A 21,832-nucleotide genomic window follows, 5' to 3' on the forward strand; every position below is an offset into this window, starting at 1 on the left:
GCGCGATCGACGACGTGCATCTGAAGGTAAATGACTATACCACCACGAAGCTCCACCGGAACGTCACGAGCGAGGCCCTTCGTCTCATGGACTGCGCCATTGGCCGATTGCATAGGAATCGTCGACTTGTGGTCATAGGCTATACCGAGGTCGTGACACTTCGCCGCGCTGATGGCGACTATCTGCGATCCCGGGTCCAGGATACACTCAACCAGCGCATGGTCATTCACCCATGCGGCAATCGAGCGAAGTTTCTGTGTGGGCGCGGCGACGATGACCTCCTCTCCACCGTCTGCCGCGGCGTACGAGGTGTATTCGCGAAGTTGATAGGACGCCGCCGGCGCCTCCGCATACGCCTCCAGGGACCTGGGCGTCTCGCCAGCTTCCTCGTCCTCGTCGCTGCTCACTTCCTCGATAGTGGCGCTGTTGACGGCTACCGGGGCAACAGGGGCTCCTTCAAAGGCAACTCGCCTCGTCCCCGTCGCTCTGTGGAGGCGCTTGCACATTGCCGGCGAGATGCTGAGGAGCTCGATCGGCGTGAGCGCAATCGAAGGGGACTCCACGAAGTTGCGCTGGAACACCCGGTCTTCCGCCGCCAGATCGAGCGCCGCCGGTTGGTTGCGGTAGGCCGGCTCACGGGGGCGTGTCAGGTTCGCAGTTCGCGAAGCGCCGATGTCGGCCTGAACTCGAGGCGTCTGCGCCGATTCCATAACACGCGAGGCGGAGTAAGCGAAGTCACGCGAAGGAGGTGCACCTGCTTTGGTCGCATCGGGGACCTGCGCATACGGGTGAACTGGCGCGTCGCCCGCCGAGCGAAGAGGCTCGCTCAAGGGCTCTTCGACTGTCGACTGGGAGGGCTGCGGGAGTGGCGTGGGCGCGCGAGGTTGGGACGTCGGCATGGGAAGTTCCTTCTCGGCGGTCTTCGCCTTCTGGGCTCGAGTACGAGGGGGCCGCGTGGAAATTTCGACCCCGTCGAACTGAACACGCTTCGACTGGTCCCGACGACGTTTAACCTCTTGCAGCAGGGCCGCCTGCTGTTCGTGCGCTTCGATTTCCTCTTCGATGGTGCGCTCGTAGGCCGCGCCGCCGACCATGTGGGTGTGAAGGGCGAACATATTGTTCGCCACCCCTCCAGGCTGCGGCTGGTGCGCGGGGTTGCGGTCGTAGTAAGCGCGCATCGCGTCGCGAATAGTACCTCCTGCACCTCGACGGAAGGGGATCTCGCGACCGTTCGCAAGCATGACGTGACCATTAGGGGTAACGCGCATGACCAGACCCGCTCTTGCGTCGCTCTCCACCTCTGGACAGATGGCGATACTGCAGCCCTCGTTGCCACAGTAGTAGCATGCGGGGCGAGGGGGGGCTTGGTTGCCTTGACCCCCCGTCGGTCGCGCCGCAGGCTGGTAGCGCGGGGGACCGTCCGGGAAGCGATTGTAGTTAGCCGGGGGCGCCCCGCGGCTGGCACCGCCACCAAACGCGTCGCCCTCGCGAGCTGAGCGAATTGCTGCCGTAAGGAGGTTCTGGAGTACCTCGGCTTTGATGACCAGCTCATCGCCACCGGCCGCGAGGCGAGGTGCGTTTTCGATCGCGGCAGGCATGTGCGGGGGGAGGTCGCGACGCGGCACTTGAGGCGAAGGGGGTCGAGGCGCCTCGCGGCTCTGCGCGGCGCTGGCGAAGCCGTTCTGGTTATCAATTACGTAGGAGATCGCCTCGTGAACCTGTTCGACGGTGTAGGAGTCATCTCGGTGCTTGTCGGGGACCTTCTGGTTCAAGCGCGCTTCGACCGCGGGGCGGCGGCTGTCGTGAAGGAGCCGCAGGAGCGTGTCGACGACTTGTCGCTGGGTGAGCTCGGGAGGCGTCTTGCCCATTAAGTAGCGTGCCACGGGATAGAATTCACCATAAAACTCCATGTATTCAGACAGCGAACTTATCCCGGTGCGAACGCGCCTCGACACTATCTCGTCGAACTCGCGAACCGTGAACTTGTGCTTCGCGTCGGCGCCGAGGTAGAAGCCTAAGATCGTCGTCTTGAACCCATCGTAGTCAGCCGCAGAATACTCCGGAAGTGATTCCCAACGTTTCGCGACGTCGATCGGCACGTAGGTAAGCGCGGCCTCCTTCTTCTCGGCTTCGTCGGCAACCTGATGCTTTGCCATGACCCGCTCGAGGTCGCGAAAGTAGCGTTCGACCCCTTCGCGACTTGTCGAACTCCACTGTGGGGTTCCTCGCTCGTTCGATAGCGGCATGGCGTCAATTTTACGGGCTGGCTGGGCCATAGTGGTAACGAATATGGGGGGGGGCGGTTGACGCGGAGGGGACTGGCGGGAGGCGGTCGATGCGGCCTTGGAGCGACGGCGCGGTGGTGGTAGGTTCTTTTCGATGCCCGGGAGGAGTGGTACTCCCTCTTCGCGATAAGCTCGACGTGTTCGCGAAGTCGACGAAATGTTGGGGAGCGACGACGAGCGAGGTCGCGTATGAAGCGCGGGGTTGGTCGAACCGAAGGGTGGTAACTCTTGTAAAGAGGAGTCGGTCGAAGGCGAAGATGGTGCGGTGGTATACAGTCGCGACTCGTCGAACAGATCCTGGAGGGCGATTTGCTCGTCGAGGTCGACTGAGAACTGGTGAAGGAGCTGTTGGACCTGGAACAGAGACTCGTCGAGGCTCGACGCAGAGGCTAAAGGTGGCGACGGTGTCGACAGCTTGAGCCGGCGGTGTCAACTAAAACCCCTCGCGGTGGGCTCCAAAATGATAGGGTAGCTGCGTCTCTGAAGGGAAAATCCCAACAAAAACCACAACAAAACTGAAAGGTTACGAGTTGGATAGTCGATTCCCGGGTCGAAGCTGGGTGACCGTGGTCGCACGAGTAGGGCCTATCTGCGAAGTCGAGGAAGAGGCGGCGCGAAGCTGCGAAGCCGTGGACGAACTGCGAGGGGAAGGTGTGTGGACACGTCGAGGCGAAGGCTCACGGTCGAGGCGGGGTGTTTCGGAATGGACTCGGAAATGGCGCAATCCGGGGAGCGCGCTTCGGCGTATCGGGCGAAGCAGTAAGCCGGTGGGGCGTTGGGGAAGTAAACTCGCTCGCGGGAGGGCGCGGCGAAGGAAGAAGGGGACGAGGAAGGGAGTGTATAAGTGGCGGACGAGGGAGGAGAGGGACTAAACTGGTGCACTCTCGGTGAGTGGTCGGATTCTCGTGCTCGATAGCACAGGAGCTACTTCGCTCCTAGACTGGCGGTCTTCTCTTCGCTGGTGCGGGATACTTGCTTCGAAACACGGCGGCGACTCGATAGTCGGGATTAGCGAACTCAGGCCCCTCGTGGGCTACTCTCTTGCGAAGCGAGCGAACTCTTGCTCGGTCGACACTACGGCGAGTCGACTGCTGAACTTACGGCCTCCCAGCGAAGGCTAACCGGCGCCAAAGTCGAGATGGTGACGGAGAGGGGGAGAGATTCTCTGATTAGCGCTGACACAGCGAAGTCATTACAAAGAGTGTTGGGTAAGAAGATAGATAAGTATAGTAGTAGCCTGCTCCCACGACTGGGGAACGCATCGAAGGCGAAACGAGGGCGAAGCGTGGTCGAAGCTGCATGGATGGGTTCGACTACGGGCGCAGAAAGCTCGGTGACTCATCACCGGGTGACCGTGAACTTATCCTCGGCCCTCTCTACTTCGCAATGATCTCGATGCACCACTTCGCCGCTGACTTGTGGCCGCAATCTCCGATGGCGAAGGAACGCGCGAGTTCGGGCCACCTCCTCATGGCAACACTTCGAGTTCCATTGACGTGGGCCATCACGTCGTGTGTACTCAGCATGCAACGTGCCGGCTGGTGCCCCTCTGTGATCTCGGGGCCAGTTCTTTCACCATACGCCCGTTGGACATCTCTACTATCCCAGGTTGCCCGGCTAAAGCCTTACATCAGGAACACCGTTGACGAGCATCGTCACTGCTCCTCCTACTCCTGTGTCCATACAGCCGTCGATCCCGACCACTACACTCCCCGTCACGTCGATCCTTCCTGCTCGTGCAAGTACATCAAGCCCACTCCGGGTGAAGTGGAACGGTTCCTCGAGGCCGGCAACATTCCTGTTGTTGTCTATGATGGAGCCCGGGAGCAGCTATCTGTCCGTCGGTCGTCGGAGGGCCCCTACGTCGCCATTTCTCACGTCTGGGCTGACGGATTGGGGAGTGTTACACAACGCGGCCTTCCTGCCTGCCAGATTGAACGGCTCTCGGCCCTCATCGTCCAACTTGAACCACGTGGTGCGTTCTGGATGGACTCACTCTGCATACCTCGCGGACACTGTCCCAACTGTCCCCACTGTCCCTCGGGCCACTGTTCCCACTGCCCCGATTGTCCTGATTGTCCAGACTGTCCCGATTGTCCTGGCCGTCCCGACTCTCCCGACCGTCTCCGAGTCGACTGTCCCAGCCGCCCAGACCGTCCCGTTAATCTTCGAAAACTTGCGATCAAGCTCATGGCAAGGACATACAAGGAGGCCGCCAGCGTTCTCGTGATAGACACCGGCATACAAACGCAGTGCTCTACCTCCAGTACAGTGTCGAACTACCTCTTCCGCATCAGCTTGTCAGGATGGATGCACCGTGTATGGACACTCCAGGAGGGCCTACTTGCGCGGAGGCTCTACTTCGAGTTCGGGGGCGGCGCCATCGTGGACGTTGAGAAGATACTGGCCATACATAAGGGCGTCATCCAGCTTGTGGCCGGCGGGGCCTTGCAGCATGCCGAGAGGCGCATGGCCCTCGAACAGTACCTGCTGGATCACGCCATCGTCGAGTCTTTGCCAGTCTCCGATGCGTTTCTATCAGCGTACATCCCACGTGGATTCATATCCCCAGAGGAAACCGAACGGCTCGTCTCTTTGTTTGGCTACAGAAGGCGTGCGCTGTCTTCTGGAATCTCGACGACTCTTGAGGATGCGATCGTTCTCTTGCACAATCGCAGCACATCACATGAAGAGGATGAGACCATCGCCATTGCAGGCTTGTTCCCTGGCAAAGTGAACGTGGAGGCACTGCTCGACATCAAGGATTCTTCTTCCTCCGCTACGTCGCTGCGACGTATGGAGGCATTCCTCATACAACTAGGGGAGGTTCCAAAAGAATTGCCCTGGCTGCCGCTGTCGGTAGACAGACTCCACCGCCTCAACTTCCGCTGGGCGCCGGCTACGCTCACGAGTGTCGGTAGCTCGTTCTCCGGTGCGACCTTCTTTCGCACAGCATCTTGTACTGCCGATGGCCTACGCGGGAAATATGTCGTGGGGCGGTTGCCGACCGCCATCCTCATCCCAGACAGAGACGACAATCCACCTCCCGATGGTTTCTTCACTTCTTCCTTCCAGCTTGCGCATGAAGGGTGTGCCTACGAAGCGTCCTTACGGATCAGACCCCAGGCCCTCCGAGGACTTCGCTTCATGATAGAGCAGGATGGTCACAGGCACGTCGAGATCAACTCCATCCTGCTGCAAGATGACCCCTTCCCGCAGCAAATGTCGAACTCCAAGTATTTCGCCGCAGTGCAGGTGGTTGAGGGGGGCGGGGACGGGATAGATGAGAGCGGCCCTATACATTACACTTACGTCGCCTCTGGACGGATTGAGCCGATCGAGCCATTATTCGCGGAGGCGATGCTCGCTGATCGAAAGAAATGCCATGAGTTGGCGGACGTATCTCAGACCCACGTCCTACTCAGTTGAAGCCTCGTATTTGTACATGGTGAGCAAGCCTGTACTTTATTCAACTCATGGTGCATGAGGTTTAACACGATCACAGGAGAATACACAAGATCCGATGTCCGATGCACGATGAATGCATACCACCTGTGACGGGAGCTGCTGCATACGATGTCCTCATGGTCATAATGGGAAGTATCCTGACGACCACAGCATCGCCCAATTGTGTTGGGGGCTCGTAACAAGATTCAGACCTCGGCGGTCTCGAGATGAAAATTGACATTAGCAGCAAGCGAGTGTATATGTACTTGCAGAAAGTCCTACGTGCACGATCAAGCAAAGCAACAATCCGAGCCAGCACATCATGCATCATGACATGACGCCAAACACAGACGCCGCCAACGCCATCGCAACGGCGCCGACTGCGAGGTTCGACAGCGCACCGTTGCCGTTCCTACCAGCCGCTGCGCCGCTCGTGGTCGACGACGCCGCGGATTGTGTGTTCGTCTGGGTAATCGTGCTCTGAGTCCCGGCCGCTCCCGAGCCCGTCGTCGTCGGGTCCGAGTCAGTCACGGTTGTCGGCCCAGAGCTCGTGGACACACTCGAGTCGCTCGCGGTCGTCGTACCGGAGCTCTTGGCACTGGCTGAGCCGGAGCCGGCACTACCGCTGGATGTGGCACTGACAGCTCCGCCCCCGAGGTAAATGGGCGCCGTGACAGCCTTGGACGGGTCCGCGAGTGCGCCTACGCCTCAGGGGATCTTCTGCCCGTCAGGCTGCGTGTCGTGCGCGGGCGGCGTGTTGGAGCCGTCCGCGGCGGCAGCGATCATGAAGCGCGTCGTCCAAGTCAGGTGTCGTTGCGGCTGCAAGCAAGTTGTGCGAAAACTAGGACGGGAGTGTGCGGTTGTAGAGAATAGCCGCTCTCCCTGAATGTTCGTAGGCGCTCCTGGGAAATCCAGGTGAATCTTGAGAATACGCAGGTTGGAAAGTGATGCTAAGGGTCGGGCGATATTAAGCTGTTTGTTGCAGCATATTGAGCTGTGTACAACAAAGAGTATACGTAGTTACGTACCATTGGGATCTCCATATCCCCGTGTGAACGGTATCGATGAAGTTCGAGTGTCGTTAGAAGATGGAAGTTGGACGCAATGTGTGACAGAAGCGACAGCTCGTAACTGTCCGAACAATAGTCGATTCCAAGTGTTCGCAGTTGAGTCATGTAGCAGCGTCTCAAAATGCGTAGCAAGACCGATGGTGACAGAGGGGGAGAGTACGATCTCAGTTCTCTGGGTTTATGGTTGACTTCTTGTCATTGTTGAATGCACAGATACGACCAAGGTCGTAATTCGAGCGTCTTCATGGTAGATGGCAGGTGTTCGTAGATCTCGTCGTCTGGATCGGGATGAGAAACCGAGAGACTGTCAAGATAGGGCCAGGGGTATGAGGCACGGAAGCCTCTGGGCCAGAGTGCGATGGCGCTCGTACTCGCCTGCTCCATCAGCTCCAGGGAGAGGACACGTAAACCGTACATGCATGCGAACAGACTGATGATGGGGTCATGTGGGGAGGTCCAATGGATACCCCGCAATCGGAGCTCACGGAGGCGGGGCCAGTCGAGTAGCGGGACGATATGCATGAGCATGGGCTCGGAAGGAAGCGACAGCGTCTCCAACGAGAGATGAAAAGACCGAAGCATGCGATCGAGTGCATCAACCTCCGAAGATAGACTATACGGATACCGTATGTTCGGAAGGCGATATTCGAGGCAGGTGAGGGGCGCATGCGGGTTTGCCAGGGGTGCCGCTGCACTGTCCGGAGGTATCGGACATGCATGGATCCGATCGAGGACCAGCCATGAAAGATGTGGGAGAGGCAGTAAGCCGTACAATGTCTCCCAGTTGAGGCCATGTCCGTCTTTATGTGGCTTCTCGGGGCGAATCATGACCACTAATAGACGGCGCATGTTGCGCAGCCTAGCATGGCAGAGACTTGGGATGGCGCGTGCACCGCGAACGGCTGAGGCTGTTGGCTTGAAGAGTCCCTCTTATAACATAGCTGTCGACGCAGCGACACAAAAGCGTCATTGTTCTGTCGAATATCAGTGCAAGCAACAGAATAGAACTATATCAACGTACCGAATATTCGGAGGCCGTAGAGTACATGATGGTACCAACGAAACATTGGAGAATGGTGTAGTCGTCCAAAGTGAGGATACTAGTAAGCCGCAAGATCATGGTGCTCAATGTATATATTTAAAGGAGTCAACTTACGAGTAAGAAGACATGTGCGGCGAGCAAGTCGGCGGCGGAGGACGAGAGGGATGTGGATTAGGCGCACATGCCGCCGCGCGAGCTTCGCGTTCTTCTCCTCCTCCACGTCCTCTCGCTACTCACTTAACGTTTCGCTTCAATTCCTATTGCTACCTTGCTTTCCAAGCTATGCAAATCTAATGGTATTCACGACGTGCTTTCCTTGAAACCGCACAAGGACGCGATCGCCTCACTGCACCCCGGAAACGCTCCTCCTCTGTCGCGCTATGGCCTCCCATCCGCCAGAGTCGCTCCTGAGACCAGTAGAAGGCTGCGCTAGCTACCACGATGCAAGTTCTCTAACTGCGCCTCTCTGAATGGCACAAGTCAGCCTGGTAAGTACATCGGGGCCCGGGCACACTCTATCTTGCAGCGAACTTACTCACCAGCGAGTATTTGTAGAATCTAAAAGATCCCAACGCCTCCTGCTATCGGACCATCTTTCGTCTCTGCCAAAGCATCTACCCCTCTTTAGCATGCTTCGTCTACCGCACATTGTCACGTCCCCCATCCAGCCGACAAGTACCGAACTTATGAGCAACATTGTCATTGCACGCCCCTCGTGTCATCGGATCTGCGTACCATCCTCCCTTTCTTGCGACAAGGCCCCGCACTCAGCTTACGAAGTGGTGTATGCAAAGTCAGCGCGACGACCTGGGCAAAAGCCATGACATTGACGATCCGATCTACATACGGTGCGCATTCACAAGCCTGTCACAAGCCTGTCACCGCGTCGTTGCACGTCCATGGTGTCAGCACCCTCATACCATCTCCTCGTCCGTTGTCCAGCTCTACCGCTCGAAGACATCCCCGCACGCGCCCACCCCTCTCGGACTCAGCAACGCGGTCCCGCGCAGACAGAGCTGCACCTCCATGCCGGCGCTTCTTGAATTTGCTGCTCTTCGCTGGCCTTGCCGCGTGCGAGTTCAACCTCCCGAGCATGCTCGTGTCGCTCGAGCAATCAAGGGTGTACGGAGTGCAGATGAGCATGTCGTTAGTACACGGCAGCTCGCGATGCGAATCGTCTCATGGATACGTCTTCGATGGCAGCGCGCTGAATCCACTGGATGAACTACGCGCAACGCCATCTCTCGCTCAGCACCATGCTCGCTATCCTCGACTTGAAGAGAGGCAACATCCCGGTCCACAGTAATTTGTGGTCTCCGCGTTCGTGTCTCCGCCAGCTCCTTTCCCCACTTCACCCTCTCGTCGAGTTCTCGATACTCTCGATAAGCTCCCCCGTCCATACGAACAGATGTGCGTACTGCACGTCGTGTTCGTCTTATCCCTTGAAAACGTCCACTCGCGCTCCGTCCGTTTAATCCATCTGCTCGGATAGCACACCGAGTCAGACGCATGCGTGATGCGCAGTGGTCTACTCGAACCGCGCAGACTCGACTTACCTTCCAACGCTGCCTTGTCCACTCCAGCCTGTGGTCTGATTGGACGTCAATCATAGCAAGCAGCTGGTAAGTGCGGACTTACTTTGAATTAAGGACAGGACTAACGAACACTTAGCAAGACTACGTGGATTCTCCCCTTGTCCTGGTCAATGATTGCGCAAGGTTCATGAAGACCAACACTCTCTTCGGGCATCGTCGAGTTCATCGACTGCATGCTGAGCTCGAGCTCTGCGGCGTATCTCTCCCACAGTCAGTCAGTCAGTCAGCGATGAGCACTCTGATGCCCTCCGGTTCGACTCACGGTCGCATCTGCATCACATCCTAGGCTAGTAGGCTGCAAGCCTTCGTGATCGGCACACTTGCGGGCGCTTCGAGCAGTTTTCTCGGGATCCACCAAGTGTTCGGAGTGCGCTCCCGTAGCCCTCGAAGTGCGAGACCGTCCCAAGCCGTCGGAGGATCATCTACTCAGCTAGTAATGGAGCCTACGACTGTATTATGTCGTAGCGAGGTATGTCTCACCCTTCGCTCTGCATATACGTGTCTTGTGTCTCATACGACTCCGTACATAGTCCTGATGCCGAATTCCGATAGCCACCAGTCCGGCGCTTCGAAGACCTAGAGACAGCGACGACTGGGTCATCTAAAAGGATACGAGCATGGGAGCGAGATCTGCTCAAACATTGCTCCTCCTCAGTCACCTCAGTTGCGTCACGTCACGGTTTAACAGGCCTAACCCTTCCGGTAGTGTCACGTATATGGGCAAGTGGGTAGAAGCTGTCTTTTTCAAGCAGGTCAAGCAGATGCCCGTGGCGGATGAGGTATGTGGTTTCTACAAGTCTACTAGTTCCTACACACGAGCTGACGCGGCGCAGCCGAAAGCCTCTGCGCCTAAAAGGTCACTTCCCCCTCCCCGCCACCTTCTACACTCTTCAAGAAGGCTATGCAACATCTCTCTGCAAGCGTCCCTGTCGTCAAGCAGAACGACGAGGTCCTACGCAGGATGGGACGTGAGATTCACTCTCTCCTTCCGAAAGACCTTCACTACTGTGAGGCTCCGCGCAAGGCTCCAAGTCCCCTCAAGGACGCACTGGGACTCGTGGAGGTGCAGCGGTGGCAGGAGGTCATGATGGAGAGCGAGCTGGGCTGCTGGGCTGCTGCAGGTGCGATGGATGGTGATGCATCTACGTTGGTTAGCCAGCCTGTCAGCTTGGGCGATATGAACGCGCTGATACCGTTTGGTGACTTTCAGATTGTCCTCCGGGTGATCCAAGGCCTGGAAGCTGCTCCTAAGGCGGAAGGCATCTACGCCTGGTTTGCGATCGAGCCTGCTGGGACTCTCACCTTGCGGCTGAGCTTCGGTGAGTAGGCGCATGTATAGCGTATCATATTGCGTGCTCAATATGATATCAGTCAAGGAGAACGTTCGCAAGCGGCCGCTCGACCCTCCAGGAGGGCTCAATTGTCAAGGTGTCATCGGTAAGAAGGACGAGGTCGACGAGATGAACGGCCACAAGTCCGTCCAGCGGCAGTTCTACCAGATCATACTCTGCGCCCCCGGCAACAGCTTCTTGCTTTATGCGAAGACTGTCCATGCACCTGTCGTAAGAGATGTTATGAAAAGCTTATCACGAAGTGTACATCGAAGTCATTTAGGGCATAGGTAGGATCTCTTGTTTCACCGCTGATAGATGGCTAAACGCGAGTATATAGGAAGACGACGCCGAGAAGATCAAACAGTGCATTCCCCACCGGTTCGAATCCGTCAACAATTCTCGGCGACTCCATTCCCGGGACGGTCCAAGCCCAACGCATTGCCCTGTTGGCCAACACGGTTCAGCGTGCTCGACCTGAATGGTGTTTCTACGCATTCGTCTGCTCATGGAGCCGGACCCAGCGTAACTTCCCGCCTCCGGCTAGGGCACCTCCCTACGCGACCCGGTTCTTTGAATCTGTCCCTGGTTCTCATAACTCCGGTGTTGCGAATAGCCTCCGGTCGTCCCCCGTCTTGCCTCCCATTCCCATCCTTGAGCAAACTTCACCCATATATCTGACATTGGAGGCACCCCGCATCCTGCGAATTCTCACCATGTGCATGCCCCGTTCCCGGCGCACCTCAACATCGGCAGGTTTGGCGCAAGCCCGCATTCATTGACTTTGCTGCGGTCCTTCCTGCAGGACATCGTGCACTCTTCATCTCAGTCTCTGTCCCCGACGTCGTCATTCTCCGCTGAACTCTCGTTCGATGGCTCCTCCGAGGGCGCGCACTACGTGTTGACCCTCACCACGTCCACGTCGGTCTCTCTCTCTGCACCGCTCAAATCAAGCTCGAGGAGAGGTCGTGTGCAAGACCAGCAGCAGCTCTCCCCCAGCTCTCTTGGGTGGTCGAGCGATATCTCGTACATCAGCTTCTGGCAAGCCCGGTACAAAAGCTGAAGTATAGTCAAGTGAATGTGTCACATCACTCGGAAATGTATGTCTTCCTTCGACATTTATTCCACCCATGCCGACAAACTTGCTTGTGCAGTTCAGCAAGGAAGGTCCCGCAACTGCAGCATTCGCCACGTGCCTCTCTCAAATAATGTACTTATAACTTGAACGTCCTGCACTTTGCTCAGTCCTCCTCACCCTCTCCTGTATCTATAATCTTGCCTGCCACACGCTCGCTGCCTCACTCACTATTATCCCTGTACGTATCCCTACCTTGCACCAATACTGCCTTCTTCACTTCTGACCTCTTCCGTCTACCTCTATGCCTCCTTCGCGCCGCCCGTCTGCTCGGCTACATGCTGCCCCTGGGTAAGAAGAACGCTTGACGGTGCACCGAGTGCGATGTTACCTGCCACGCCAACTGCGCACCTCGTCCCCGACTTCAACGGTATGTCCATGGAGCCGGCGAATGCGCTCCTTCGTTCGCCAGTTCTATGTATCGTGTCAATAAAGCGCATACTAACGGCCAACCTTCATCGTGTAGAACTCCCCGCCCCCGCCGCAAGTGCCGCAGAAGCTACCTTCCTCCCGGTGGGCCCGGCCCAGGGCATGGCCCCGCAACCGTCGTTGTCTGTTGTGCAGCAGCAGCAACGACCGCCGGCACGGAAGGTCGGCCTCGACGACTTCAACTTCCTTGCTGTGCTCGGGAGGGGTAACTTCGGTAAGGTGATGTTGGCGGAGGAGAAGAAGACAAACAACTTGTACGCCATCAAGATGCTCAAGAAGGAATTCATCATCGACCATGACGAAGTCGCAAGGTACTTGTTCGTCATGGTCTCTTTGCTCGTCCGAATATCTCTCCATTGTTTGTTCCCTTCGTCGGCGCTTCGCGCAATGCTAACACTGTCCTTCTGTAGCACGTGGTCTGAGAAACGGGTCTTCCTCGCGGCTGCGCGCGAACGACACCCTTTCCTGCTCGGGATGCATGCATGTTTCCAGACTGAAACACGTGTCTACTTCGTCATGGAGTACGTCAGCGGTGGCGATCTCATGATACACATCCAGCGCGAGCAGTTCTCGCACCGGCAAGCGAAGTTCTACGCATCCGAAGTGTTGCTTGCACTCGAGTACTTCCACGCAAATGGCATCATCCACCGGTAGGCGCCATGATATTACATGCTGATCCCGATCGCTCAACGTGTTCTCGCACAGCGATTTGAAGCTGGATAACATGCTGTTGACGCTGGATGGGCATGTCAAGGTTGCCGACTATGGTCTTTGCAAAGAGGAGATGTGGTTCGCCTCTAAGACAAGCACATTCTGCGGTACACCCAAGCACATGGCTCCGGAGGTAAATTTAATGGTGCTGCATGTCATCATATTCATCATCGACTTGTCCCCGTAGATCTTGCTTGGGCAGCGCTACGGTCGCGCAGTCGACTGGTGGGCGTTTGGTGTCCTCATGTATGAGATGTTGCTCGGCCAGTCGCCGTTCGGCGGTGATGACGAGGATGAGATTTTTGACGCTATCTTGGAAGATGAACCACTCTATCCGAACACCTTGCCTCGTGACGCCGTCTCAATCCTGCAAGAGGTGTGTTCTGTCTGTATAACTGGGCTCTCCAGCACAAGCTGAGCTGTTTATGTCATAGTTGTTGACGCGTGACCCCACGCGTCGCCTTGGCTCCAGGGAGGACGACGCGGAGGAGATCAAGAGCCATTCATTCTTCAAGGATGTCAGCTTCGATGACGTGTTGAACAAGCGCATCCCTCCACCATATTTACCCTTAATTGTACGTGAATTACACATGCAGCGGTTCGCCACTAACACCTACTCGTTCTCAGAACGCAATCGCAGATACGAGCAACTTCGACGAAGAGTTCACCAAAGAATATCCTACCCTGACGCCGGTGCATACCCAGCTGTCTTCGCGTGATCAGGCCGAGTTTAACGGATTCTCTTGGGTGGCGAGCTGGGTTGACATCTGAGGGACACGACAATTTTTCGTTCACGATACTTGTTACGTTCTTTCTGCTTCGTCGTGTTGTGTGTGCACTCTGTCGATATCGTTTGTCCTGCTTTGATTGGATAGTTTCCTCATGTCTCCGTCATTACCCTGTACATACATACGACCAGGTATTCATCGTTGTGTCACATGCCATATACTTGATATGATCCCACCTTTTATTCAGCAGCACTTTCACTAACTTGCGAACTAGAGCCGTGCTGGCGGGAGGTTGGAACCGATCGTGATGCTCAAGCGCTCAAGCTCAAGCACCGTTTGGCGGCCCGGGCGGCCCGATGCCTTTCACGTTCCTGACCACTACCTGCGTTCCAATGTATCTTAGCTGTGTCGTCTCAAACTCTAGATGCACCCTACTTTGCTTGGACACATCATGTGTGTCACACATGAATGAAAGCCAAGACGCTGTCGCCCATCCTCTCCAGGGTGTTCACTCACTGTTCGATCCATGGCTCCACGGTCTTGAAACTCAACGGTTGTGGAACTCAGGCCGGTTGTAGACTAATTTTTCCAGTACGTAGCCGAACTGTTTGATCGAGTCACTTTGCTGATATAACGTGGTCGTCCCATAGCGATGTTTTGAGAGGCTGTCTTGAAGCATATGCGCGACGCTGCTGCATCGTGATGTCGTATTGAAGAGAGATTGAGGGCGATGGGAGTACAGGAAGCAATTGTGAGTGCATGCCTGCTCTGCCATTGAGATCAGGGCGCTCGAACATCTCCTCCGAAGGGCATGCTGCGCCTGTTCAAGTGGCCATGATTATCATCCGTATCCCACCTCTTCACCACGGTCTCGAAGCCCGCCCCTGTTCGCAAAGACCACATACCTTCCGAGCTGCTACCAGCTCCTTGAGGCCGCAAGCATAAACACTTTACATATCGCATCGTAGAGTATGAACTCTCCAGCTGCGGAGTTTCGCGCTATCCCGCCAGAGTCGCTCCTGAATCAAGCTGCCACTCTCGGAGCACTCCCGCACCTGTATCATTGGAGCCAATAGACCTGGTAAGTGCATTGTGCAGACACGTCTCACGCAGACCTTGCTGATCAGTCACGGTAGCGGTCCGTAGAGTCAAAGCTTTCGTACACATTCCAATACTTGTCCCTCCCGAAAATTTCTCCGTCGTCATGGAATATCGACATGCATCTCAAAGAACCCAAACGCGTACTTATCCCTGGACATGATATACGAAGTAGACCCGATTCATCGAACATTGTCGCCTCCTGCTACCCGTGGGCCCATGGTCCTAGTTGTCGGTACGTTCACCCTGTCTGTCCTCCGTGTTCGCCTATTGGGCGATGGTCAGTACTCCTGCATACATTAATCAATATCCAGCTGCTAGCCTCCTCTCAGCGTTTTGTCAAGCTCTCTTTGCTGCCGTATACACCTGCGTCGGTGGCTAACCCATGCGGTGTGTCTACACTGCATCTTTGTGCCAACAGCAGCAGTTATCGACATGCAGAATCGTGCATCGCATCAAGGGCTGCCGAAAAGACTATGCCTCCTTGAGACGCCGTGAACACTGCGTGCGGCGGCCGGGATCCTTGACATCGCATGCTGCAGAGGTCGGCAAAGTGAGCCACCTCAAATTTCAAAGACCGCACGGCCGTGTTGAGGCCGCATGTGCAGCCTGCGTGAAGCCCTTCCTCGAGAGGTGTGATCCTCCTGCTAATTTGTCAATGTGGGTATATGCTCACCATCCACTTCGCTTGACTCTGAAATTCTCGCGCAATGGTGACGCAACAGCCTCGTACTAACAAGGTCGGAAGGACGTACTTGCCTTTCCCACATATGACATCGGGCAAACAGAAATTGACGCGACCTCCCGCGACGTGACGCGACGCGTCAGTTCGCGTCACCGTCCCGTCACTTCACCTCTCACCCTTCCTTCCTCTGCTTTCCTCGTCTTCGTGCCCATCTGAAAATGGCACATAAGCCAACTATACTCTATTGAAGGCCGAACGACTCAAATACGGTCACTGTAAGCCTTCCGTACCCTCGGCATTGACCATCGCTGTGGTTCCCCCACTAAGCGCTCGTCAGACCCTTGCATCCAGAAGTGCCCTCCAAATGGTCCCTCAGGCTATACGCAGCAAGCTGAGCACTCCAGAAAGCTTGTGCGAGCTGATAGACTCCGTATATATTTAATAGGATCTATTTTAGGCATCGCAAGACGTCAGGATACCATTGAAGTTCTACCAGCCGCGTCTCAGTCGCGGCACACTGCGCGTCACGTCGCGGCACTGGCGCCTGCGGCGCGTCAACGTCGCGTCACGGTGCGTTTTCGTCTCGTCACCGTCGCGTCAAGGTCGCGTTCCAGTCACAGCACTCAGGCCGCACGGTGCGTCAAGGTCCCACTGTGTGCCGACCCTCTTGACGACCGATGAACGCCACTGTCGACCTCCTGCAACATGTTCACCTACCCAGGCAACCTGTAAATCACTGTCAGTGCGGAGAGCAACAAGTAGTAGCACCGGCGCAGACTGAGTACTAGTGCTCAAACTTTCAAGCATATGATCCCGCTCTTGATGTCATCTTTCAGAAGCACTGCGTCGACTTTGGACCCCGGTTCAACGAGGTGGTACATTTTTCTTCAAAGTCTGCCGCATGTTGTGCCTGATCCTATTCTAACGTGTCCTCGTGTTTTCGACAGACTCCGTCATGCTCTCCAGATCACTTCCAAACAGTTTCTACATACCATATGTCCAGCCACACACCTGAAGACCCCAGAGGTCGCGTTAAGGTACATTGGGTCGCGGCACCCAGCGCGTCAATGCGCGTCAGGCTCCGCGTCAATGCGCGTCAAGTCGCGGGCACTCGCGGCACGTCGCGTCAGGTCGCGTCAATTTACCTGTGCCCTATGACATCACGTGTTGCTCCCATCGCCGCGCACCCGGGCCTCCAATCCAAGATGGTTGGCTGTACAGCTGGATTTCCACGTACGGAGCATGTCCGGAACAGGTTCGAACAACTTAACAGGGAGGTTGCTGCTTGACGTGCTGACGTGCAAAGTACATTCAAACTAAGGGTTCGAGCGAATTGGCAGCAACAGCACGGGCGACGACAGGTCGCTCAGATTCGCCGACAACACTTTCTCCTCTATGCAGCCGCTGTCTGCGAGGCTCGGGAGCACACTTCCAGCTTGAATCTCCAACGTCCGCCTCGCCCTCGTTGCGCGAAGTGGGCACTCGAACACCAGCAGTCGTCAACACTGTACCCAATGCCGAGCTACATCACTGGCGGGACGTGAAGCTCGCTAGAGCCAACGACCACAGGGTGTTCAATGAATAGAGTACGGCCACCTCCAAAGCTGGAAGGAGCGTTCAGATGCATCGAGGGCGGCACAACGACACTGCGTTACCAGTATGTGTTTGGCCACATACACACGGCTTCGGCCGAGCATTGACACTCTCACAGGCATATGCCTGTACCTCCATCGGATCCGCGTTAAGTCTGACAAAGACGGCGGAGGTGCGGTGGTATTGCCCATCAAGAGATGGGCGCAGTGTCAAGCTCGACTGCAATTGACGGCCAGAGCGCAGCCACGACTCACAAGGACTTGACTCGGATGATGGTCGCGTTCGAGAGTGGCGCCTGGGAATCAGGACCATGAGCAGGTACGTACATCCCTCGATCTCAGGCGAGCCTCTAATATCCAAACGTATTCCTCCCAGGATGCGAAGGAGACGGCGGCTGTCGAGAAGGAATTCATGGGCCGTACGCTCAGTATAAGCTCGCGCGCCGTGGAGATCATGCTAGTACGCTCTTCGACTCCGTCATTGCGTATGGATACCATTAGGTGCATTGGTGTGACATTATCCTTAAGGAGAACGACTGACGGTCAAGGCTGTAATCATGCAGTATTACAGACAAACATCCATCTTTGAACTGGTAAACACGGGTACGCCATACCCTTTCAGCACCATACATGCTGGGAGACTTAGGCAGCTTCCGTTCAGTCTACTCATTGGGAAGGCGCTACCAGGTGCCGCTCTGCCTGGATTTTCCTCGGGAATCTGCAAGAATATGGGACGCTCGTCGTGAGAGAGCTTTGGGGAGTGGAACAGTCTTAGAATTTCTGTGGAATTGCACCGCCTCGTTAGTGCTTGAAAGACTCAAGTCTGCAGCGAAGGTACCCTGAAACGCGACAGTATCGGGCCTCGTTATTGTTCATCCGTGCATGACGAGTTGGGATCGAGACAAAAACTTGATTGGAGCTGACGGCCCGTTGTCTGATAGCACCTTCACATCACAGGGCACGTCGCCCATCGGCAGAGGTATGGGCGGCGACTCTGCGAGACCAAGATCATTGAGAGCCTCAAGGCTAGTGCGAAGTTGCCCCATGGAAGAACATGTCATCACTGATCCGACTCCTCAGGAACATAGGCCGGCGGTGATCTGTGAGTACAACTGGTGCACTTCTCCCTATACGACATTTGTGTTCTCAGAATGCTAGGAAGCATGGTCCAGGAGCCACCATAAGGCAGTCGCATGTGAGGTCCTGACGCACACAAAAAGGGGACAACCTGTGCCACCCTTGCTGAGTTCACGGGATGGAATCGGTATTCAATGCCAAGCATGAGCGCACACAAACTTGGGAAAGAGAACGAGGTAGGCACCTTGTGTCATGTTTTTTTGATGCACGAGGACGGCTTCAGAATTCTTTCCGAGTCATGCAACCTGAGAATGGAATGTTAGTCGCAAAGGTGCAAGGCGTCGGAAGGACCCGGGTACACTAGAACCTCACACTTCGTGTGGATCAGAACCTCAAGCGAGGCGGTTCTAGGCCGGCGCTGGAGGTGGTGGCATATGGGCGGACGAACTTTAGTAAGATTCTAGGAACCATCCGAAGCCCGTCCTGGGCAGAGTGTATGTAAACAATTAAGAGGAAGAACGGTGGACCGATCCAAGGATTCGGATTTCTGGGACCAACAGATTTCGGTTTTTCTATCCTTCTCGTGAGTCGCAGGGAAGAGTCAGACTCGGATGAACTCAGGAATAATATTCCCACGGAAAGTTCTCTTCAAGGACAGGCTGCGATCAGAGAGTCATCACCTGGACGGTGGTAGGGATGATCCCAGGTCTAATTCGAAAGACCGTTCGCATTCTGTGCGGTGGAATGAATGGCGGGATATTTATTTGTTTACGTGTCATACATGAAAGTATTCCTACGAACTATGAACGGTTAGATTTTATACGGAGAAGGCTGGGCTAGAGATGGGCGAGGGTGAGGCACCCCGTTGGCAAGTAGCTGAAGACGATCAGTCAGTGTCACTATTAGGAACCGTAGGAACAACTGGGCTACCTGAAGCTCGAAACCTAGAATACGACCAAGTATATTGAATAGACACGGCGGTAAACTTAGGACGAGACGTACTGGTATCCAAGACTATGAATTTGTCGTCTTGAACGGCCACTTCGTCAAGGTTGCATTCAGTGACACCTTGGAGTTTTCCTGCCTCAACAAGTTCCTCAGTCGCTGCAGAGAGCTCTTCTGCTGGTAAGCTCAGGTATGAGCCGACGGCAAAGCCCCATCCCAGTCGAAGTCATTCATAGACAGAAGTTTGGGCAAGCTGTTGTGATCCTCTGAGCTGCTGAGTGCCATAGTGGACTGAAAACGGTGGCGGGGCGCCTTCAGATTGGTAACAAATAGTGCAACGTACAGGACTCACTCTGTCGGTGTCACCGCTCCAAGTCACCTCCGACTGATCACAACTTTTCGATCCGGCATTGACCTCTATCGTGCTCTCAGGGGTCAAGAACTTGAACTTCATACTGAATAACAACACGGTCCAGTCTGCAATATTCTGGGGCATCTGTTTGACCCGAGAATGAATGTTAACAACTCACATGCAGGTCGAAGAGGAAAGGAGACATGGAAGCAGTGCACGTACTTGACCACTCCTAGAAATTGATGCGTAAGACGACTCAACGAGGGATGCCATTTTTGCCGGTAATGTGCCAGGTTAGACAGATGTGAGGGTTGCAGTAGAGGTCGTGCTAGAGAGAGTAATTGCACAAGACTCCTGAGACCATGCTGAACGTCAATCAGAGACGAGGACAGCGGTACGTGGCGCCACAGGGATCCAGTAGGAGTGTCACACTGCGTCTTCCTGGAAACCATGGCAGGCCGCTGCTCGGCGCAAATCCGTCAACTGGGGATGTTTGAGCATGAGGTAACCATGTGCCTCAATGCGAGCCAATGGAATTCTAGGCATCGGCGGAGTACATGGATCACACAGTCATGAAGCAATGGGTCAAGGTAGATATCCTTATCCAGGACAACCACACAAGACAGAAAGATCTCTGCTGTTCGGTGGCCGATGCGAGTTCCCAGGTCCCTATCCACATGGACGCATGTCAGTATAAACGCGAGGACTGGTGGTCTCTCACACTAGAAGCGGGGCTTTCTGATTTGAGATGGTGGATGTGACACCCACAAAACCACATGGCTGGCCACTATACTCGCTGAGGAAAAGCGCTCGATCACCACTGTAGGTGACTCTCCGTCCAGACGTTCAGTACTCGATTGGGGTCCCATCTCATCCCAGTCGGCGATGGCCCGGAGATGAGACCTTGAGACTCTGCCGGCAGCATCAAAACCTATTGTTTTGCGGTTCACAGAGCGCTGTGGCACAGGGCCGCAAAACTTCGTCACGGCCAGCCGTTCCTGATCTCTGCCGCGATGAAGTCGTGTGGTGTATACCGTTACTTCGGTTAGTGGAGCTACCAAGAACAGAAAGGGGAATCTACAGCTCAAAACAACACATTCTTTTTGCGCTGAGATCGCACCAGGTGCACTCGTGTCAGCTCTGCAAACGCAGACAACGTACGCGGCGTGTCAGCTATCACGATACTGTGGAGGTCTTGTCCGCTACCACGTGACAAATGCTGGCGAGCATATAAGGTGTACAAAGAGACAGCAGAACCAAGATACCGCAATAGCTGCCCAACTCCCCTGTCCTCACATGGCTCAGTCTTCGTCAGTTCCGATCCTGAAGTTTGCACTCATACCCCCAGATGAGGCATCCCCGCTGGAGCGCGTGAGTGTTTCGACTTGTACCTCGTCACTACTATCTGACGCCGCATCACTTATGCAGCGTGACTGGGACGTTAAGTTCCGCTTCGGTCGCTCCCCCATCCCGGAAGCACTCCAGGGTGCCGCCAGTCTCCCAGACCCCCTGGGGGGAGTATCCAACCTCGCCTCCAGCGGTATTGATACCGCCGCTGGTGCAGTATCTTTGTCCTCTCCCATATTCTCTACTACAACTGCCAAGACCATTGCTGGGAGATATGGCCGGCGTCCTACCCCTGAACCTGGTACTAGTGGACGGAGTGCGCATGCGCTCATGCCGGCCGCTGGAAGTGGTTACAGAACGTTGGATATGAACAGCTTCGCCTTTCCTGTCCCTGCGCGGCCGACTATCAGAATCCCAGATCCCGTTGGAAACTGGATGAAAGTAGAGCGCGGTTCACGGGAACTATGCTATCGGATCGACGTCGTGCGTTCTCCTTGTTTACTCATCATAAAAGTTGATGTGTGCTTACGACCCAACTAGAAAGTGCAAGGGAAAGGCTTCCAACCAGCCATCGACACAGGTATGGGAACCTATATGCATGCGATCATTTGGTTCCAGCTTGTCTTACTCGCTTGTACGCTAGGTTCAAACATATCGTGAGTGTTCCAAGTATGTCATACGTGGCAATATTAACGTAATTCACGCAGATGGCTCCGTGGTGCAGGAGGCACCACCTTTTCCTGGGATGCCGTGGCAAATAGGCTCCTGCCAGTACCGGATGACAGACTCAGCACTTTATATGCGACAAGTCTCCCCAGACACAGTCACCTTCAGGGCTATCAACCATACTACCCCCACGCAGAGCAAGAGAATGGCGCGTTTCACGGTGTCCTGCAATATGTAGACACCACAGCAGTCGGTCAGTTACATGTGTTCGTCGCCACTCTACCGCGCATTTTGAAG

The 21,832-nt window shown here is 55.5% G+C and overlaps 8 protein-coding genes across 8 annotated transcripts; 5 read left to right on the forward strand and 3 right to left on the reverse strand.

The window, feature by feature from the left end:
- Nucleotides 1–40: 40 nt before the first annotated feature.
- Nucleotides 41–2,276, reverse strand: L226DRAFT_526689 (uncharacterized protein; the record flags this gene model as incomplete). Its single annotated transcript, XM_067679069.1, has 1 exon — nucleotides 41–2,276. A coding segment is annotated over one exon (2,236 nt), but the record flags the coding sequence as incomplete, so codon positions are not given.
- Nucleotides 2,277–4,079: 1,803 nt separating this feature from the next.
- On the forward strand, nucleotides 4,080–5,309 carry L226DRAFT_425663 (uncharacterized protein; the record flags this gene model as incomplete). The annotated part of the gene is made up of 3 exons (XM_067674638.1): nucleotides 4,080–4,302; nucleotides 4,438–4,718; nucleotides 4,797–5,309. Coding segments are annotated over 3 exons (1,017 nt in total), but the record flags the coding sequence as incomplete, so codon positions are not given.
- Nucleotides 5,310–6,054: 745 nt separating this feature from the next.
- Nucleotides 6,055–6,393, forward strand: L226DRAFT_526691 (uncharacterized protein; the record flags this gene model as incomplete). Its single annotated transcript, XM_067679070.1, has 2 exons — nucleotides 6,055–6,187; nucleotides 6,218–6,393. The coding sequence occupies 2 exons, from the start codon at nucleotides 6,055–6,057 to the stop codon at nucleotides 6,391–6,393; spliced, it is 309 nt and encodes a 102-aa protein (XP_067529799.1).
- Nucleotides 6,229–6,835, reverse strand: L226DRAFT_277659 (uncharacterized protein). The gene is made up of 2 exons (XM_067673538.1): nucleotides 6,761–6,835; nucleotides 6,229–6,704 (listed from the first exon to the last, which is right to left on the reverse strand). The coding sequence occupies exons 1-2, from the start codon at nucleotides 6,773–6,775 to the stop codon at nucleotides 6,441–6,443; spliced, it is 279 nt and encodes a 92-aa protein (XP_067529800.1). The 5' UTR covers nucleotides 6,776–6,835; the 3' UTR covers nucleotides 6,229–6,440.
- L226DRAFT_277658 (uncharacterized protein) lies at nucleotides 6,836–7,931 on the reverse strand. Its single transcript, XM_067673537.1, has 2 exons — nucleotides 7,824–7,931; nucleotides 6,836–7,776 (listed from the first exon to the last, which is right to left on the reverse strand). Exon 2 carries the CDS (start codon nucleotides 7,649–7,651, stop codon nucleotides 6,998–7,000), a length of 654 nt encoding a protein of 217 aa, XP_067529801.1. The 5' UTR covers nucleotides 7,652–7,776; nucleotides 7,824–7,931; the 3' UTR covers nucleotides 6,836–6,997.
- A 2,050-nt stretch (nucleotides 7,932–9,981) lies between these two features.
- L226DRAFT_277708 (uncharacterized protein) lies at nucleotides 9,982–11,919 on the forward strand. Its single transcript, XM_067673539.1, has 5 exons — nucleotides 9,982–10,218; nucleotides 10,273–10,589; nucleotides 10,650–10,758; nucleotides 10,811–11,060; nucleotides 11,111–11,919. Exons 2-5 carry the CDS (start codon nucleotides 10,341–10,343, stop codon nucleotides 11,550–11,552), a joined length of 1,050 nt encoding a protein of 349 aa, XP_067529802.1. The 5' UTR covers nucleotides 9,982–10,218; nucleotides 10,273–10,340; the 3' UTR covers nucleotides 11,553–11,919.
- Nucleotide 11,920: 1 nt separating this feature from the next.
- Nucleotides 11,921–13,878, forward strand: L226DRAFT_277743 (uncharacterized protein). The gene is made up of 7 exons (XM_067673540.1): nucleotides 11,921–12,086; nucleotides 12,202–12,275; nucleotides 12,372–12,984; nucleotides 13,040–13,178; nucleotides 13,233–13,421; nucleotides 13,480–13,620; nucleotides 13,673–13,878. The coding sequence occupies exons 2-7, from the start codon at nucleotides 12,230–12,232 to the stop codon at nucleotides 13,814–13,816; spliced, it is 1,272 nt and encodes a 423-aa protein (XP_067529803.1). The 5' UTR covers nucleotides 11,921–12,086; nucleotides 12,202–12,229; the 3' UTR covers nucleotides 13,817–13,878.
- A 6,792-nt stretch (nucleotides 13,879–20,670) lies between these two features.
- On the forward strand, nucleotides 20,671–21,832 carry L226DRAFT_277902 (uncharacterized protein). The gene is made up of 4 exons (XM_067673541.1): nucleotides 20,671–20,893; nucleotides 20,951–21,352; nucleotides 21,410–21,449; nucleotides 21,513–21,832. Exons 1-4 carry the CDS (start codon nucleotides 20,819–20,821, stop codon nucleotides 21,527–21,529), a joined length of 534 nt encoding a protein of 177 aa, XP_067529804.1. The 5' UTR covers nucleotides 20,671–20,818; the 3' UTR covers nucleotides 21,530–21,832.

The sequence above is a fragment of the Lentinus tigrinus genome, assembly GCF_003813185.1.
Source record: "Lentinus tigrinus ALCF2SS1-7 unplaced genomic scaffold L226scaffold_49, whole genome shotgun sequence".
NCBI lineage: Eukaryota > Fungi > Basidiomycota > Agaricomycetes > Polyporales > Polyporaceae > Lentinus > Lentinus tigrinus.

Coding starts and splice junctions, on each gene's coding strand:
- L226DRAFT_277658 (XM_067673537.1), bottom strand. CDS start 7,651: ATGCGCCGTCTATTAGTGGTCATGATTCGCCCCGAGAAGCCACATAAA.
- L226DRAFT_277708 (XM_067673539.1), top strand. CDS start 10,341: ATGCAACATCTCTCTGCAAGCGTCCCTGTCGTCAAGCAGAACGACGAG. Junction 10,590..10,649: donor ATGGTGATGCATCTACGTTG/GTTAGCCAGCCT, acceptor GGTGACTTTCAG/ATTGTCCTCCGGGTGATCCA. Junction 10,759..10,810: donor CACCTTGCGGCTGAGCTTCG/GTGAGTAGGCGC, acceptor ATATGATATCAG/TCAAGGAGAACGTTCGCAAG.
- L226DRAFT_277743 (XM_067673540.1), top strand. CDS start 12,230: ATGTTACCTGCCACGCCAACTGCGCACCTCGTCCCCGACTTCAACG. Junction 12,276..12,371: donor CCTCGTCCCCGACTTCAACG/GTATGTCCATGG, acceptor TTCATCGTGTAG/AACTCCCCGCCCCCGCCGCA. Junction 13,179..13,232: donor CCAAGCACATGGCTCCGGAG/GTAAATTTAATG, acceptor TTGTCCCCGTAG/ATCTTGCTTGGGCAGCGCTA.
- L226DRAFT_277902 (XM_067673541.1), top strand. CDS start 20,819: ATGGCTCAGTCTTCGTCAGTTCCGATCCTGAAGTTTGCACTCATACCC. Junction 20,894..20,950: donor AGGCATCCCCGCTGGAGCGC/GTGAGTGTTTCG, acceptor TCACTTATGCAG/CGTGACTGGGACGTTAAGTT. Junction 21,353..21,409: donor TATGCTATCGGATCGACGTC/GTGCGTTCTCCT, acceptor CGACCCAACTAG/AAAGTGCAAGGGAAAGGCTT.